This window comes from Aquarana catesbeiana, linkage group LG01 (assembly GCF_042186555.1).
Source record: "Aquarana catesbeiana isolate 2022-GZ linkage group LG01, ASM4218655v1, whole genome shotgun sequence".
NCBI classification, from domain to species: domain Eukaryota; kingdom Metazoa; phylum Chordata; class Amphibia; order Anura; family Ranidae; genus Aquarana; species Aquarana catesbeiana.
The window spans coordinates 328,397,774-328,414,193 of NC_133324.1; the positions used below are offsets into that span (position 1 = coordinate 328,397,774).

The window sequence follows — 16,420 nt, forward strand, 5'->3', positions numbered from 1 at the left end:
CCCCGCCTCTGGTGACGTCATCAGCCTAGCATGCCCCTGGCCGACAGCACCACAAGGCAGTGGGGTCACTCGGTGACGTCAGCGGGTGGCCCCACCTATTGGTTAAGAACTGTCATATGGTGGAGCTGGCAGACAACCTGAGTGCCGAGTGGTCCATCCCCCACCCCCTATCCCCCCCTCCCCAGGTGGAGGCGGGCGTCGTGACTGACTACAGATCTACATCAGGGGTCATTGTTTTTTGTTTGTGTTTTTTAAATAAAAGGACCTATCAAAAACTGCCTACTGTCATTCTTTACACTACTTTTTTTTGGGTGAATGTGTAGGGGTACTATTGAGGGCATGTGGCCTGCTATGGTTAAGGAGGGGGTGCTCGCTCTTCCCCTCGCTTTCCTGACCTGCCAAGCTGCCTGCTCGGATAAGGGTCTGGTATGGATTTTGGGGGGACCATTTTATTCCTTTTATTGCTGGTAATGCTTGTTTTTACATTCAGCGGGAAACCTTGCTGACAGCTATTGGCTCATTGGTCATTGAGGGTGCAGCGGCCTGCTTCCTCCTGAACAACAAGCTATTCAGTTTGTTAAATGAAAAAAAAAAAAAAAAAAAAACACAACACGCAAAAACGCATGAAAACTGCATGCAAAAAACACCAAAATCGCACGTTCTAAAATGCAAAACGTGCTGGAATACTGCATCAACTGCAAAGATGTGAACCTAGCTTAAAGCCATTTTAATGTCAAATGGCATTTCTCCTGGTGTTACCATCTTGCTGGAAGAAAAGTCTTCACCCTAGGTTTAGGATTCTTGAAGCATACATCAGGATCTCCTTGTATTCTACTGCATGCTTTCCTTCCCCTTCACAAACCTTCCAGGGCCTGCTGCAAAGAAACACCTATGCAGCATACTGTGCTACTACCATGTTTCATAGTGGGGATGGTGTGTTTTTGTTTAGTGGCCATCGGAAAAAAAACACTGTTGGTGTAAGCACTGCAAGCACTCAGTTCTGGTCACATCATACAATAGAACTTCTTCCAGCTGACTTCAAAGCCTTTCCTGTGCATTCTGGAAAACTGTAGGTGAGATGTCTTGAACGTTAGTTATCAGTGGGTTTGTTCTGCCATAATGCAGCAACTGGTGAAGCACCCAGGCAACAGTTACAGTCTCAGCAACTGAGGTTTGTAACCTCCTTCAGAGTGGCCATAAGTATCTTGGTGATCTCCCTTGCAGGTCTACTTCTTTGCCAGAGGGGGGTGTTGATCTTTAGACTTAGGAGATGTGCCATGCTCTGTCACATTTCTTATCGATTTATTTATCTGTACTCCTGACATGACCTTTTTATGGAGTTGCTTTAAGCATTTATTATGCCAAAATACTGATTTGCCAGTGGCTGGACCATACTGACTCACCAGTGGCTGGACCTTACAAATACTGCAGCTGCAGACTTTAAAAACACACCTACCTACCAGCTCATTAGATCCAGTGAAGCCTTAGGGTGGTACCAAGACGGAGCCCAATAGGCTCCTGTGCCGACATCTTGTATTTGGGAGCCGGCTGTCGCCAACTGATGATTTACAGCTGGCCCCCAAATGCACATGTGTAAGATCAACCAGCTGAAGTTGACTGGTCCTTTAGCCTCCTGGATTAAGGAATAAGGAAGTGGTTTTGTCATTTTACCTTTTAAACGGGTTATGGTTTCTCATTTTGTTATTTTTGTCTGGCGTTCTGCTTTAAACCTGCCTAAATACTACTTGGCACAATAATCCTATGATTATGTAGTATGCCGTGAAACCAGCCAATTCATTTATATATGTGCACTGTTTATCTGAACTCGTCGGTGATGCTTACAATTCAGAATTTAAAAATAATGAACTGCTTTAATCTGTATTACCAAACAGTTTTCAAATACCTTGGAGCTTTCACCATTCGTACTGATTCCAGTGTCCACACTGATGCTGCTTGCACTGATGGTTTTGCCTGCATTGGCACTGCTTGTAGTGAAACTGCTTGCATTGGTCCTGCTGCCCAAATTAAAGCTGCTTGTACTTATCCCACTGCCAGCATTGGTGTTGCTTGTGTTCACACTCCTTGCATTGACACCACTGCTTACATTGATGTTGCTCGAACTGATTCCGCTGCCTGCATTGACTCCACTTGTATTGATGCTGCTGGTGGTGACACCACTGCCAATTCTGAATGGGGATGCCGTCAGACCCAAGGTAAGTTCTTAGAGGGGGAAAAAAAAAATATGACACACAGATTACCTGCAGAACTCACACATTCTTGAGATTTTGTCATATACTGCAAATGTTACAGAATTGATCCCAAAATGAAGAGCTAGTTATTGACAGGCAGGTTTAATCCCATTATAGTTCAAGTAAAATACCAGACACCACAGGTACAGACTGAATGCCAGTTTACGTGATGTACTGTACTCAGGGAATGAATTTGCAAATTTTACACCAGAAGTCAGTCATTCGACAGGGGAAGAGTATCAGAATTGTTATAATTTCTGTATCTGTTGTAATTGGGTTTCCTTGTCGGGGATCTTTACCCTACCAATGTTTTGATTTCTCTCTGATGCACCTGAGGCATTCTAATGTTTACCTGTGAATGTACTTGTCGCATTGTCCTAAATAAAGAAATATTTAAAAAAATATGAACAGCTAGTGTATAATTATATCCTGCTGTGTTACTCCTTGCCACCTTCAGGTGAAATATGGCTTGTGACAACTGCGAGGTTGGGTTGGGTTGGGTTGTGAATACTGGTGCAAGAAAGAAGTTGTGTCTTGCTTTATTGACCTGGAGAATAAAAGCTAAACCTTATAGGTTGTTTTGATCAACAGCTACACTCTTGCTTCATCTTTCATAGACCAAACCCAATGCCTCTTTAGTCCATTAAGGAATAACCAGATCTATGTAGAAGGATCTGTCTGTTATGGTGTAGAGAAGGTCAATTAGAAAACCCCAATATCAGTCTGTTGGCATGTAGATACTGTATTGTCAATATCCTATAGAACTTGCCTGTCATCCCAATATGATGAGACACAGATTCAAGTCTCATTTTCCATACTGGGCAATAAAAAATGGTTACATTTGTCTTTAGGTCATAATAGGTTGCTGCCACAGATAAATGAGACATCTGAAACACAGCTGCTTGAATAACAATCACATGAAATTCAGGAACATTTATGGAAAGCACAGTCCTTGCAGAAGCCCACTCTGTATATACACCAAAAAGGTCTGCACACTCTGAGCCAGTATAAGTGGTAGTTAAGAACAGTGCTCTGTTTTTAATAACTGACACTAAAATAACATAATGCTTTTTTTTGCTGCCAATAAAAGTTTCTGCATGTGGCAGAACGGGCTTCTGTTTATTTCCATGACCTACTAGTGATGTAATGGAGCCCCATGATGGATGGCCTAGGAGAAGACATTGTACAGGGGCTAAACATCTCCAAGTAAACACGCCAACAATGGAGAGACACACTGGTGGTGGAGCTGCATGGATACTGTAGAGACATACTGTATACATTCATATACAAGGCAACAGGTACAGAAGGCCAACTAGCAGGAAGAATTAGTGTCTTAAACAGAACAGTGCCAACTTAAACAAATTAAAATGCCGTGTTTTTATTAATGTAGCTAGTGTTCATTAAAAAGTGGAACTTTTATTTAGCATGCAAATCCAGACCATTTACAAATCAGGAACACATACAAATACTGGGCTACATCATTCAGAGGGCAGTATTAACATAAACGGCATTAGCATAATAAATGAGTGAACCTGGATATTAGGCCATTAATATAGATTGTCAGGGTCTTAGAACTTAAAGGGCTGAATTGAATTATTATTACACGATTTCTAAGGGAATCTAAAAAGGCACTTCACTTAAAATGTATTTAATTTTTTAATGCACATGGTTTGGCACCATGAAAGAAAGCCTCTGGATTTGAAGTTAGAGGGACAGAAAAAGTCCACTCTCCCTGAATGAGCTTGGCTTTAATTCAACACTCCCAATAAGGTTTGTGGCTTTTCCATGAAGCCATTATAAATGCCCACCACTAGGGGTCAGCAGAACACCAAAGCAATTCAATTATTACACCCTTTGAACGCTACAGTAGAGAGGCACTTATTATAACCTGTCCATTAGGATAAAAGATGATGATTCAGAAAGATCATCCAACTTTAGTAAAAACTTAATATTGGATCCTAATATTAACCAGAGTTATGTGTATCATTAAAAATAATTTGTGAATTATAGTTCCTCAAAATCGGTCCTCAAATACCACAGGTCATGTTTTCAGAATTACCTTCACTTTGCAAACGTGTTTAAATCAACATCAGCAGCTTGGTATTATCAATAGCCATTTTATCTAAGGGACATTCCCAAAACATGGCCTGTTGGGGGGTACTTGAGGACCAAGGTTGGAACCACTGCAATTTACTGTATAATAAAGATGTTTAATAAATTGAAGTCTACCTGCTCTTTGATTTCCTGGCTGCCCCACGATCCGACTACTAGTCCCTTGATTCCGTCCATCTTTGATCTCAATGGTGAGCAAGGTCTTCATGTCGTCGTCCTGCTGGTTGCCCTGAGTGTCTTTGGAAGATGTGCGCAGAGTTGATGTAGCACGTTGTGCACTGCCTTGTACCACTGATTTTGTAAAGGTCCCATCTGTATTTTCAACTTGTCTCCCCCCCTCTGTTTTGGCCTGGGTAACATGCAATTGGTCGGTGTTGCTCCTCCCACCTTCCTGCTTTGGGATGAATGAGCTTTTGCTTTGGGGAAGTCTCCTGTTCACTTCCCCAGAGGATGTGCTGAGTCCTGCAGAGCTGTGAGCTGAGGACCCTTTTATGGAGCTGCTCCTGAGGCTCTTGATTTCAGGTACAGATGCTGTTTTATTATCTTGTGTTCCGTTACCGCTTTCTGCTTCTTTAGCACTTTTCTGGCTGCCGAGTCCTGACGTGGTGCGATTAAGTGCAGGTTTAGCAGCTACCTTTTCTTCCTGTCCCACCTGAAATTTGTCCTGGTTGTTTTTCTGACCTGTAGAGAACAGGGATTGCTGTAGCTGTATACGTCCTCCTCTTGCAGGGAGTCTCTCACCTCTCATGCTTGAGAATCTGTTACTGAGAGGAGGAGGCATGCCTGGGGGCTCTTCTGTAAACTTCTTCACTCTGTCTCTCACAGAATTGGCTCGTCTGAAAGGGGATAGTGGAACCTTGCCATCTACGATGGAAACAAAGTAATAGCATTAGTATAGATATTTATACAGGACGACTATAAACATGACATGTCAAGGGGAAAATTTGATTTTTAAAAGCGCTCTCCCTATAAAAATCTAAAAAACAGCAAACAATAACCTTTAGTAACCAAGGTTCGAGACAATAGCTGGTTGTTACAGATTACTGTAGTTTACACTGCCTTGTAAGCACAACTGTGTGCTGCACCAACCAGGTTATTAAATAAAAACTGACGGACCGCATTGTGCACTGTAAGTAATTGTAAGAAGGAGGCAAGCTATACATATAAAAAAACAAAAATATTAAAAAAAAAATACAATATAAGGAGTATTGAGGTATAAAACAAAGTAGTAAAGAATGAATCATAAGAGTCATTCTTGTAAAAAGGCATACAAAAAGGTGCACACAATATTTAAATTTCATTTAATACAAGTACACTGCTCCAAAAACTGAAACGGAACACTTGGAAAACACATCAGATCTCAATGGGGAAAAATATCATGCTGGATATCTATACTGATATGGACTGGGTAATGTGTTAGGAACGAAAGGATGCCACATCATTTGATAGAAATGAAAATTATCAACCGACAGAGGGCTGAATTCAAAGACACCACGAAATTCAAAGTGAAAAAATTATGTTAGTCCATTTTTCTGAAATTTCATTGCAGAAACTCAAAAAATGGTACTCGGTAGTTTGTATGGCCCCCACGTGCTTGTTCGCATTCCTGACAACATCGGGGCATGCTCCTAATGGGACGACGGATGGTGTCTTGGGGCATTTCCTGCCAGATCTGGACCAGGGCATCACTGAGCTCCTGAACAGACTGAGGTGCTACCTGGCAGCATCGGATGGACCGACACATAGGGGGTTATTTATTAAAAGGTAAATCCACTTTGCACTATAAGTGCAAAGTGCACTTGAAATTGCACTGAAAGTGCAGTCGCTGTATATCCAAGGGGGACATGCAAGGAAAATAAAAAACAGCATTTTAGCTTGCACATGATTGGATAATAAAATCAGCAGAGCTTCCCCTCATTTCAGATCTACCCCTCAGATTTACAACGAATGCACTTCCAAGTGCACTTTCAGTGCAATTTCAAGTGCAAAGTGGATTTGCCTTTCGTAAATAACCCCCAATATGTCTCAGAGGTGTTCCATTGGGTTTAGATCAGGCGAGCATGGGGGAAATTCTATGATATCAATTCCTTCATCCTCCAGGAACTAGCTGCATACTCTTGCCACATGAGGCCGGCATTGTCGTGCACCAGGAGGAACCCAGGACCCACTGCACCAGTGTAGGGTCTGACAATGGGTATCGGGATGAAATCCTTGGACCCAGTTGCAGTCAGGGTGCCATTGCCTAGCCTGTAGAGGTCTGTGCGTCCCATGGATATGCCTCCCCTGACCATCACCCACCCACCACCAAACTGGTCATGCTGAACGATGTTACAGGCAGCATAAACATTCTCCACAGCTTCTTCAGACCCTTCCATGTCTGTCACATGTGCTCAGGGTGAACCTGTGAAAAGCACAGGGCGCAAGTGGCAGACCTGACAATTCTGGTGTTCAATGGCAAATGCCAATATAGCTTCATGGTGCTGGGCAGTGAGCACAGGGCCTACTAGAGGATGTCGGGCCCTCAGGCCACCCTCATGAAGTCTGTCTCCTGGACTCTCCTCTATGCTCTTGAGACTGTGCTGGGAGACGCAGCAAACCTTCTAGCAATGGCACATATTGATGTGCCCTCCTGGTAGGAGTTGGACTGCCTGTGCATTCTCTATAGGGTCCAGGCATCGCCTCATGCTACCAGTAGTAACACTGACCCTAGCCAAATGCAAAACTAGTGAAAAACAGTAAGAAAAGAGGAGTATTTTCGGGGTGTCTTTGAATTCAGCCCTCTGCAGGTTAATAATTTTCATTTTCATCAAACAATGTGGAATCTTTTCGTTCCTTACACATTACCCAGTCCATATCAGTATAGATATCCAGCATGATATTTTTCCCCATTGAGATTGGATGTATTTTCAAAGTGTTCCTTTAATATTTTTCACCAATGTTTTTATATAGCAACCCCGCTTTAATCAGCATCTAAAATTTTGTGCGTTCACATAAGTCCCCTGTCCTCAACGAGCTTACAGTCTATGATCCCTATCTCACATGCATTAAATACATATCCTAGGGTCAGTTTAGACAGTAGCCAATGAACCTACCAGCATGTCTTTGGAGTGTGGGTGGGGAACTGGGGTACCTGGAGAAAACCTACGCAAGCAAAGGGAGAGCATGCAAACTCCATGCAGTAAGTGTCCCAGTTGGAATTCTAACTGATGACCTCATGCCACAAGGCTTAGAAGCGAGAAACACTAAAAAGGTAGACCAGGGGTGTACAGCAATGCAGATGTTTTATTTTAACTCTTTACACATTGGGACCTAGGGATTCAGTTATTCAAGATCTTGTACATGTTAGCAGTTTAACTCAGAGAAAACATCCTGCCAAGTGTTGAAAACGTCACTGTAAACCAAGATGATATAAGGAAAAGAAGAGTTCAGAGAGAATACAGAAATATGTATAGTCCATGCATGATAAACTGAGGGACCGCAGGGAATCCACCTACAGAGGACCTTTTCCTGCACTGCTGCACATTCCCAGCACTAATGCCACTGTGATGGGAGTGGGTTAGGCAGGTATAGACCAGGACAGTCTTCTGTAGGACTTCCTTTCTCAGTAGGATAGAGCCTCTCTGGAAGAATCACTGTGTATTGTTCTCCGTGCTCTCTGATCTATGCATTGTCCCCATCCTTTCTGAGTACACCGTCTAAGTAATTCCTTTCCTGTCGACCATTAAACACATCTCAAACAACTATGGCATTCAGAGAAGAACGCAGAAGACAAGGAATTGTAATGATTTCTAATGTCTTGCTTACTAAGTGGAGAAACAAATTGAAATTGATTAAAGCAAGTTACCCACTTCTAAAATGACTACAGATTACAGCAAAAAAAAACAAAAACAAAAAAAACACAAGGCCAGGCAAATAGTAGGGAGGCTTATACCAAACAATCCCCCTTCACTCTGACCGCATTACAACTAATAAAAAGTGACAACTGTTTTCTTTGGGCCACTGTATTTGAATTTTCCATTCCTCTCTACTCTGTTCCATCAATTGTGCCTAAAATAAAAAAAACTGGTGAGGAAATAAATGGGTTGTGTTAGACACCAGGAAATACAATCTGAGATTTTTGTGATGCTGATACTGCATAGAGCAGAAAAGAGGATACGTACGCTATCATAGAACATTTATCAAGTTAAAAGAAGGATGCTAGTTACTATAAACAATATACACTGATAGTCTATGCAGCACTATATAAATCCAGTGCTTTAGGATAAAACTCAGCATGGTTTTCACCCTAGACGGCTCCCTTATTTGGACTACAAACATGTCTTTCTCTTCTCTTCCACGCGATAGGAAGGCGCTTTGTAGTTTTAAAAAAAAAAAAAAAAAAAAAAAAAAAAGACACCTTGTAAGGAAGATAATGTTGTATGCGATTTCAGTTTAATTGACAGGACCTTGGCAAAACAAGTTACCAATATTTTTTTGTATTCACTAAAAATGTAATGTAGCCACTATATTAAAATTAACAGAAAGATTGACAAGCTGCAATATAAAAAAAAAAAAAAAGTTTATTCTTGGGTTTAGATATACTTAATATTAAATTATAATGCTCAATATGCTAATGTTACATCCACTGGCTTAAATTAAAGGGTTACTAAACCCACAACAGTAAAATCAGTCTGTATAAGCAGTAAAGCATGCTTGTTATAATAACTGTGGAACCTAAGGGGTTAATCCTGCACACTGTGTAAAAAGGCTGCTTGATCCTGTCTTCTCTGATCTTCCCCTTCTTTCACTGTCCCCCAATCTATCTGCTGATAGAACAGAGGCTAGCTGCACATGCTCAGTTTTGTGTACAGTATATTGCTAGTGTTTTTTTATTTTTATTGGAAGAATGCATGTGATCAGCATAGGACCAATCAGCACTGTCCAGACAGAGGGTCAGGGGTCCTGCAGCCTTATAAGACAATTAGAGTAGAAGGAAAACCTCTCTTTCAAGTTTTAACCAGACACTGATAGAAGTCGCATTATACTGCAGATGAAAAAAGGTATTTAGAAGTTTATATTTACTAAAACCGTTGCATTTCCATGTTCGGTGTACTGTGGGAGACCAGATATGGTGAATGCACGGTCCTATGTTTGGTAATATCGTAAGTAAACCACCAAGTACTTCATAAGTACTTAGTAAGTGTTATGAGATGCCACCATCACATCATGGCAAACACCTACAGTGCCTGCATGTCAGTTGAGCTTTTATACAACAGGTGGTCACAATAGCTAATGCCAACTGGAAAAGTATAATTTGTGACTGGAATGTCCTGCTGTATGCTCCTCCATATAGACCCCCTTGCCAGTTGGGCAACAAGCCAACACCAAAACCAGTTGCAGGCAGCTGGGCCTGGCTTCCTCTGCATGTAATGTACAGGCAAAATGGTTACCCCATCTTATAGATGTGGGGTGGGTTGCCCGTCTGATGACAGGTAGATTTGAACAGGGGAGTGTTTAAGAAGAACTACTTTACCTGTCTGATGTAATCTTATATATCCAGTGACTACACCAACGAGTATGCATGGACAGGAGTACGGGATTTGAACAAAAGCTGTATATAAAGCGTGTGTATGTATATACTGTGTATAAAACCACTCCTGGTGACGGGAACTGCTTATGGCAGATAAAACTGCTTGCCAACTTTCTAAAGCTGGCTCTTGGATTTAAAGAACATTTGTCCAGGTCTGTACTAGAGTGCCCAAGTCTCCACAAACACATTGCTCTTCAACACAGTCATACATACTTCCAACAGACAGTACCTAGCTCCACTTCAGCCAAATCTCATAACTGGCCTGTCAATGTGACTGGTGGAGTCAATGACCAACTGTAAGCCAGAGGTAGGACCACCTTCGTATAAACCCCCCCCAAAAAAACAGCATTTGCATATCAGTGCACCCTGGGTTTTGGGGATCTCTAAACAACTCACAGCCACTTAGAAGTCCCTGCTTTAGAATGGAGGTGGTAATTTAGGAAGCTTCATAAGAAAAAAGTACTTGCTCGTAAATCTAATAAAGGGCATAAAATAGATATAAGAATAGACGCTGCTGACATGATCTAGCTGTACATTTTGGATCATTAATCACTTGGTTACCTAAAAGTTTCAATTGCATCATCTGCTGACTACTGTAAAATTTTGAGTAAAGGGTTTTGGAATCCAATTGCCTTCTTCTGTATACACCATACATAGGTATGTGCTGCAATTCAACCATATTTCACCCAAAAATTATATTTTGTTTTTTGGCAGATGCTGGAATGCTAACTCAACTGACAATTACTTACATCATTTGGGGACTGGATTTCAATTTATAATAAGGTAAATATAGTAGGAAGTATTGCAACACATAAAAGAGGGGCTGCAACACTAATGCCCCGTACACATGGTCGGACTTTGTTCGGACATTCCGACAACAAAATCCATGGATTTTTTCCGACGGATGTTGGCTCAAACTTGTCTTGCATACACACTGTCACACAAAGTTGTCGGAAAATCCGATCGTTCTAAACGCGGTGACGTAAAACACGTACGTCGGGACTATAAACGGGGCAGTGGCCAATAGCTTTCATCTCTTTATTTATTCTGAGCATGCGTGGCACTTTGTACATCGGATTTGTGTACACACAATCGTAATTTTCAACGGATTTTGTTGTCTGAAAATTTTATATCCTGCTCTCAAACTGTGTGTCGGAAAATGTGTGATGGAGCCCACACACGGTCGGAATTTCCGATAACAAGGTCCTATCACACATTTTCCGTCGGAAAATCCGACCGTGTGTACGTGGCATTAAAGCGGAAGTAAACCCATCCATAAAAGAGTTTCATTTCCGGCACGTGCCGGAAATGTAACACTCCCATTGGTTGTGACACCAAACCATGCACATGACAACAGTTATGACACCAAACTATCCAATGGCTGGTGTCATAACTGATTACGTGTGCAGCATCATGGCAGTTGTAGAATAAACAGAAGCAAAGATGGCAGCTTCCTTTAGTGAAAACGATAAGGGGGTTACTTAAACTTTAAAGGGTAAGTTCACCTTTACAAAAAAATAAATGCACATCTTTTAGCAGGTAAAAAAAAATGTGCGTTTTTTTATTTTGTTGTTGGGAGCCTGGAAAGCATTGTATCCACAAATCAGATCGTGGGTTCTATGAAGAGTTCTTGCAGACTATGTGTAAGCTAGCAGGAAGGATCAATGAGCTACCACAGCACTCAGTGCCGTGGAAGTTCATTGAGAACTACAAGCCGACAGCCGCAAAGGCTGCTGGACCTTGTAATTTTCTGATTCACAGAACTCTGTGAATGAATAATGTGGCTGGAGGGTGGAGCCCTGCATGGACACATTTTTTTTTTACAGATTGTGACAGCTAGCAGGAGAGAGGAGATCCCCCGCTAGCTGTCAGACTTGGCGCTTGGGGGGAGTGGTGGCCGATGCATCTGTAACATGTAACAAAAAGGTGAACTTATCTTTTAAATGTGATTGTAAAGAGATTTTTTTACAAAAATAAACTCTGTATAATTACCTGCTCTGTGCAATGGTTTTACACAAAGCAGGCCCAATCCTCCTCTCGTTTCCCCCCTTGGCACTCCTCCCCCCTTCTGAGTGCCCTCATAGCTAGCCACTTCAATCCTGAGCCGCACTTTATGTGTCCATTGACACACAGAGCGCGGTTCGGCCCTGCCCCCTCAGGCTGTGACTGATAGCAGGAGGAGCCAATGGCTCCCGCTGATGCCCTGAATGGCCAGTGGGGCAAGAGAGCGGAGAGAGATGCTGCTCTCAGGCACATGCTGGATCGAGATCGGGCTCAGGTAAGTTTAGAGAGGGGGGGGGTCTGGGGAAGCTGAACACAAATTTTTTCTTACCTTAAAGTAAAGAATGCATTAAAGTGGTTGTAAAGTCAGAAGGTTTTTACCTTACTGCATTCTATATGCAGCAAGGCAAAAAAACCTTCTGCATGTGGCTTCCCCCGCAGCCCCCCTAAATACATACCCGAGTCCCATTTCGTTCCATCGATATGCACGAGAGCCGAGGCTCTCTTGGGTCTCTTGCTCCTGATTGGCTCTGATACAGCAGCCAAAGCCATCGGCTCCTGCTGCGGTCAATTCAAGCCAGTAGGAAGGGAGCGGGGCCAAGCCGTTCTGTGTGTTTTAGGCCCCTTTCACACTTGTGCGACTTGGGACTGCAAAGTCACATGACAAGTCTTACCCCATGATTTCCAATGAGTACCATTCATATCTGTGCAACTTCAAAGTAGTCCCTGTACTACTTTTTTCCGACTTTGTAAACTTGAGGTCTATGGAACTCAACTCGCATCATAGGCATTCCCTGAAATCGGGCAAAATCGCGGTAAAATCATGGCAAAAATTGCGTGACTTTGAAGACGCAGTAGTGTTAAAGCGGCCCTATGGAAACTCAGAATGTGGCTGGGGAGTGAGCACGCACGAGTGTCCCCATAGCAAGTGGCTTGCTGTGGGGGAACTTGGCGGGGAAAGTGGAGCCAGGATCATTAGCAGGGGACCCGAGAGCAAGATTGGGGCAGCTCTGTGCAAAACCACAGAGCAAATAAATAGAACGTTTGTTATTTTAAAACACAAATCAAACAAAAAACAAGCCTTAAAAAGGGGTTGTAAACCACTTTTCTTTTTTATAAATAACAAACATATATCATGGTTTATAGTGCTGTGTCACTTTTAATATGGCCACTAGGTGGCTATTGTGCATTTTCCGACATGTCCCCCTATGTACAAATTAAGCCGGGTCCGGTCTATGACACGGACCGTGCTGGAAAGTAGGACCTACACATTTAGGACTATATCGAGGCCCCCTTTTTTTCTGCCTTGAATTTTATTTATATAATATAGGTTTGCCATTTGTGTGCTCCTATGATTTTACAATTTTATTATTTATGGTTTTACCCTTATTTTTATTTTGCAATTTTCCAATATGGCCACTGGGTGGCCATGGTCTATTTTTAGTAGGTCCCCTTATGGTTATATCAAATCAGGTTCGGTCTATGACACGGATCGTGCTCGCTGACTTGACAATTATTTAATGCCTGGTTGACATTTTTACTTCATGTCTGGGGAACCTGATTCTATATGAGTTTAGTGGTTCCCAGACACTTGATCTTACATTCCACTTCCAGTCGGCGGGGTTTTGCCACTTTACGTATAGGATTATACCCCCATCGATTGCTTACGCACTTGACCGTACTCCGTGTCTGATATTATTCGATCTGGGTAAGTTCGCTGATGGAGCGGCACCCATAGTGAGGCTTGGTCAAGTAAGGCATCACTCAGCTCTTGGGACTATTCGATCCTCTGCGCAAGTCCGCTGATGGAGCGGAATTCAAATCGAGGCTTGGTCAGGCTCTTTGTGCTATAAGGGGAGGTGACGAGATGCGCCGCCCGTGCCCCTGGATGATGTGACTATCACGAAACGCCGCATAGGGCAGAGCGACGTGTTCTCGCCACCTCCCACTGCTGCTGTTATCTCCAGTAGGATGGGTTGTCTGTGAGCTTTCGGCCGGAGCTCCAGACTATACAAAACGCTTACTATTGTCTACTAACATGTGAGTTTAATTCTTTTACTTATTTAATAAAGTCAACGATTTTACACTATATGGAGCCTTCTTTTCTTTCATGCCATATCCGTAATGCTGTGGGCTGAGGTCTGAGTACCTGTCAGTGTGAACATCCCTAGTATGATACCAAGGTCTCTGATGTTTCATCTCAGTGTAAGGCTTCTGGTCCATTGACAAACAGCCCTCTCTGATCCTCTGTAACGGGGGATCATGAGTTTCTGGTAAGCGGCCAGTCTCATTTACGGTGGTGGAACAAGCACTTTTTTCTTCTCACAGCAAGAATTAATGTTTTGTGGAACTTTTTTGAGTTTTTTTATATATATTTTATACCACTTGGGTGATTCACATTTTTGTATATGGACTTTTATATAATATCTTTGGTTTATCATTTTTGAGTGATTATCAATGTGTTAATGTGTTTTGAATTTTACGTTTAATGCACTAATGGGGATTCTTTCACTCATTTTTTAATCATTTGGTCTGGCGATGATGTGTATGATCGCTAACCCTTTCTAGCGTGATTCAACCCCCCCTTTTTTCCCCCTTTTGATTTCACTGTGTTTTTGTTACATAGATGAATCGCAGCTGTAATTGTTATTGTTTGTGTATTTCACCGTAGCGCAGTTTCCCCCCCCCCCTTTGCATATATCATACTTCCCTCCACTGTGCAGTTCGTTTTGCACAGTTTACCGCATCGGTAAACCCCCTAGAAGAAGCGCTCTCCCTGGGAGTTACCGTGCGGGCGCGCTCCCGTGTCCAGCATTTGCGTCCATAGACACAGAATGCCCGACTCGACCCTGACTCCCAGCACCCGCATCATTGGATTTGATTGACAGCAGCGAGAGCCAATGGCTGCGCTGCTCTCAATCTATCCAATCAAGTAGAGCGTGTCTCCGACGTGGGAACGAACGGGCTCAGGTGAGTAAAACGAGGGGTTAGTCAGTGACAGAAGTTTTCACCTTAATGCATAGGATTCATTAAGGTGAAAAAACACAAAGGGTTTACAACCCCTTTAAGTCTCGATTCACCCTAGCTACGGTGTGAATTTGCTTCAAATCCACACCACATCAAAATCGCAACCCGTACATGTGAACCAATTGTGTATGTTACGTTAACAACACCCCAAAAGTGATTTGCAAAAAGCAGTGTGATTTACAGAATCAGATCGCATGGGAGGGAACCATGCGATCCGATTCTGGTGCAGACAAAGAAGGGTCCTGCATGAGTTTGGTGCGAATGAATGCGAATGTGCACCCCAGAGACACCACATGTAATTCTCACAGGAATGCGCCGAGATCCCTGTGCGAATTACATATGGTGTCCCGCAGGGTGATCTTGCGGTTAGTATTTGCTAGGACGTCTAAAAGGCCAGGGCGATGACTTGAGCCCACTAATGTCAGTCTACTACTAGTCTTGTATATGTTATCTCTTTTCCAGGTTTTGTCGGTGTGGCAGAATGAATGCGGAAATTCCTGTCTCACATATTGCATCAAATACACAGACCCCCATGACCCCCTAACTCTTTTTGCACTCATACAGAAGAGGAGGACTAGCGCTCTGCTTTCTGTCAGCCAAAGACAACCAGGTAACACCAAGCAGCCCAAACTGCCATATGGGTAAGTGGAATTGGCCAATGTCAAAAAAGGGAAAGTGAATACCAGGAAAAAACTTCTTTTCCTTTCCAAAAAGAGCACCGTCAGGGTATTTTAAAGGGTGAATAAAGCACAACAGAGCTACATCATAAATGGTGTTGGGCCATGTCACACTGGCAACCTCTTCGCAAATTTTTTTTTTTTTTTTTTTTTAGCAAATTCTCACGAAGGAAACCATTGCCGTTTTCAAAAGGAATCCCTAAATCGGTAATTTTACAGTAATTTTTAGCTCAGCTGCTCAATGGATTGAGTTTTGGCAGCATTACTTGTCAGCAAAATAGCTTGCCAGCAACAATCACTATGGCTTGGCTACAATTTGTTGAAGGAATGATTGTAGCAGAGTACACCAGCCCGATGTTCTAGCATTAGGTAAACTTGTGGACGTGACAAATGGCTTCTTAGTGACAAATCGTCAACAACTCTGGTGATTAAATCATTAGATAATAAAATGCTGACATTAGTTTCATAGCTGGTAAGGTTGAATAAAGACAGTAGTCCATCCAGTTGAACCTGTGTGAGTGTTTGTGTCTTCATGTCGATAATCATTTCTCATATCCCTGTATATTGTGTTCACTAAGATACATGTCCAAGAGTCTTTTAAAACTCTCAATCCTTCTTGCTGGCACCACCAATTAAGGTTAAACTCTCATTGTGTGGCCCCATGTCCTCTTACACTCTGAGACTGAATAGTTTCCTACCCATGCTGGCATCACCATTGAGATATTTGTATATCGCTATCCTGTTTCCTCTCAAGCGCCTGTGTTTCTCCAGGGAGAATAAATTTA

The 16,420-nt window shown here is 42.5% G+C and overlaps 1 protein-coding gene and 1 long non-coding RNA gene across 5 annotated transcripts in view; one reads left to right on the forward strand and one right to left on the reverse strand.

Moving 5' to 3' along the window:
- The window catches only part of SMTN (smoothelin), a 219,956-nt gene that overhangs the window by 52,105 nt on the left and 151,431 nt on the right, over positions 1–16,420 (reverse strand). For 3 of the 4 annotated variants that reach the window (XM_073631082.1, XM_073631072.1, XM_073631091.1), the window contains exons 9-10: positions 4,479–5,225; positions 1,904–2,220 (exon numbers count right to left, since the gene is read on the reverse strand). In XM_073631082.1, the coding sequence (XP_073487183.1) occupies positions 1,904–2,220; positions 4,479–5,225 (1,064 nt within the window). The remainder of the gene's footprint in view (positions 1–1,903; positions 2,221–4,478; positions 5,226–16,420) is intronic. The other variant, XM_073631099.1, reaches the window with a different exon arrangement.
- Positions 4,753–16,131, forward strand: LOC141144954 (uncharacterized). The gene is made up of 3 exons (XR_012244485.1): positions 4,753–4,883; positions 10,645–10,713; positions 15,421–16,131. It is a non-coding gene; the product is annotated as an uncharacterized lncRNA (long non-coding RNA).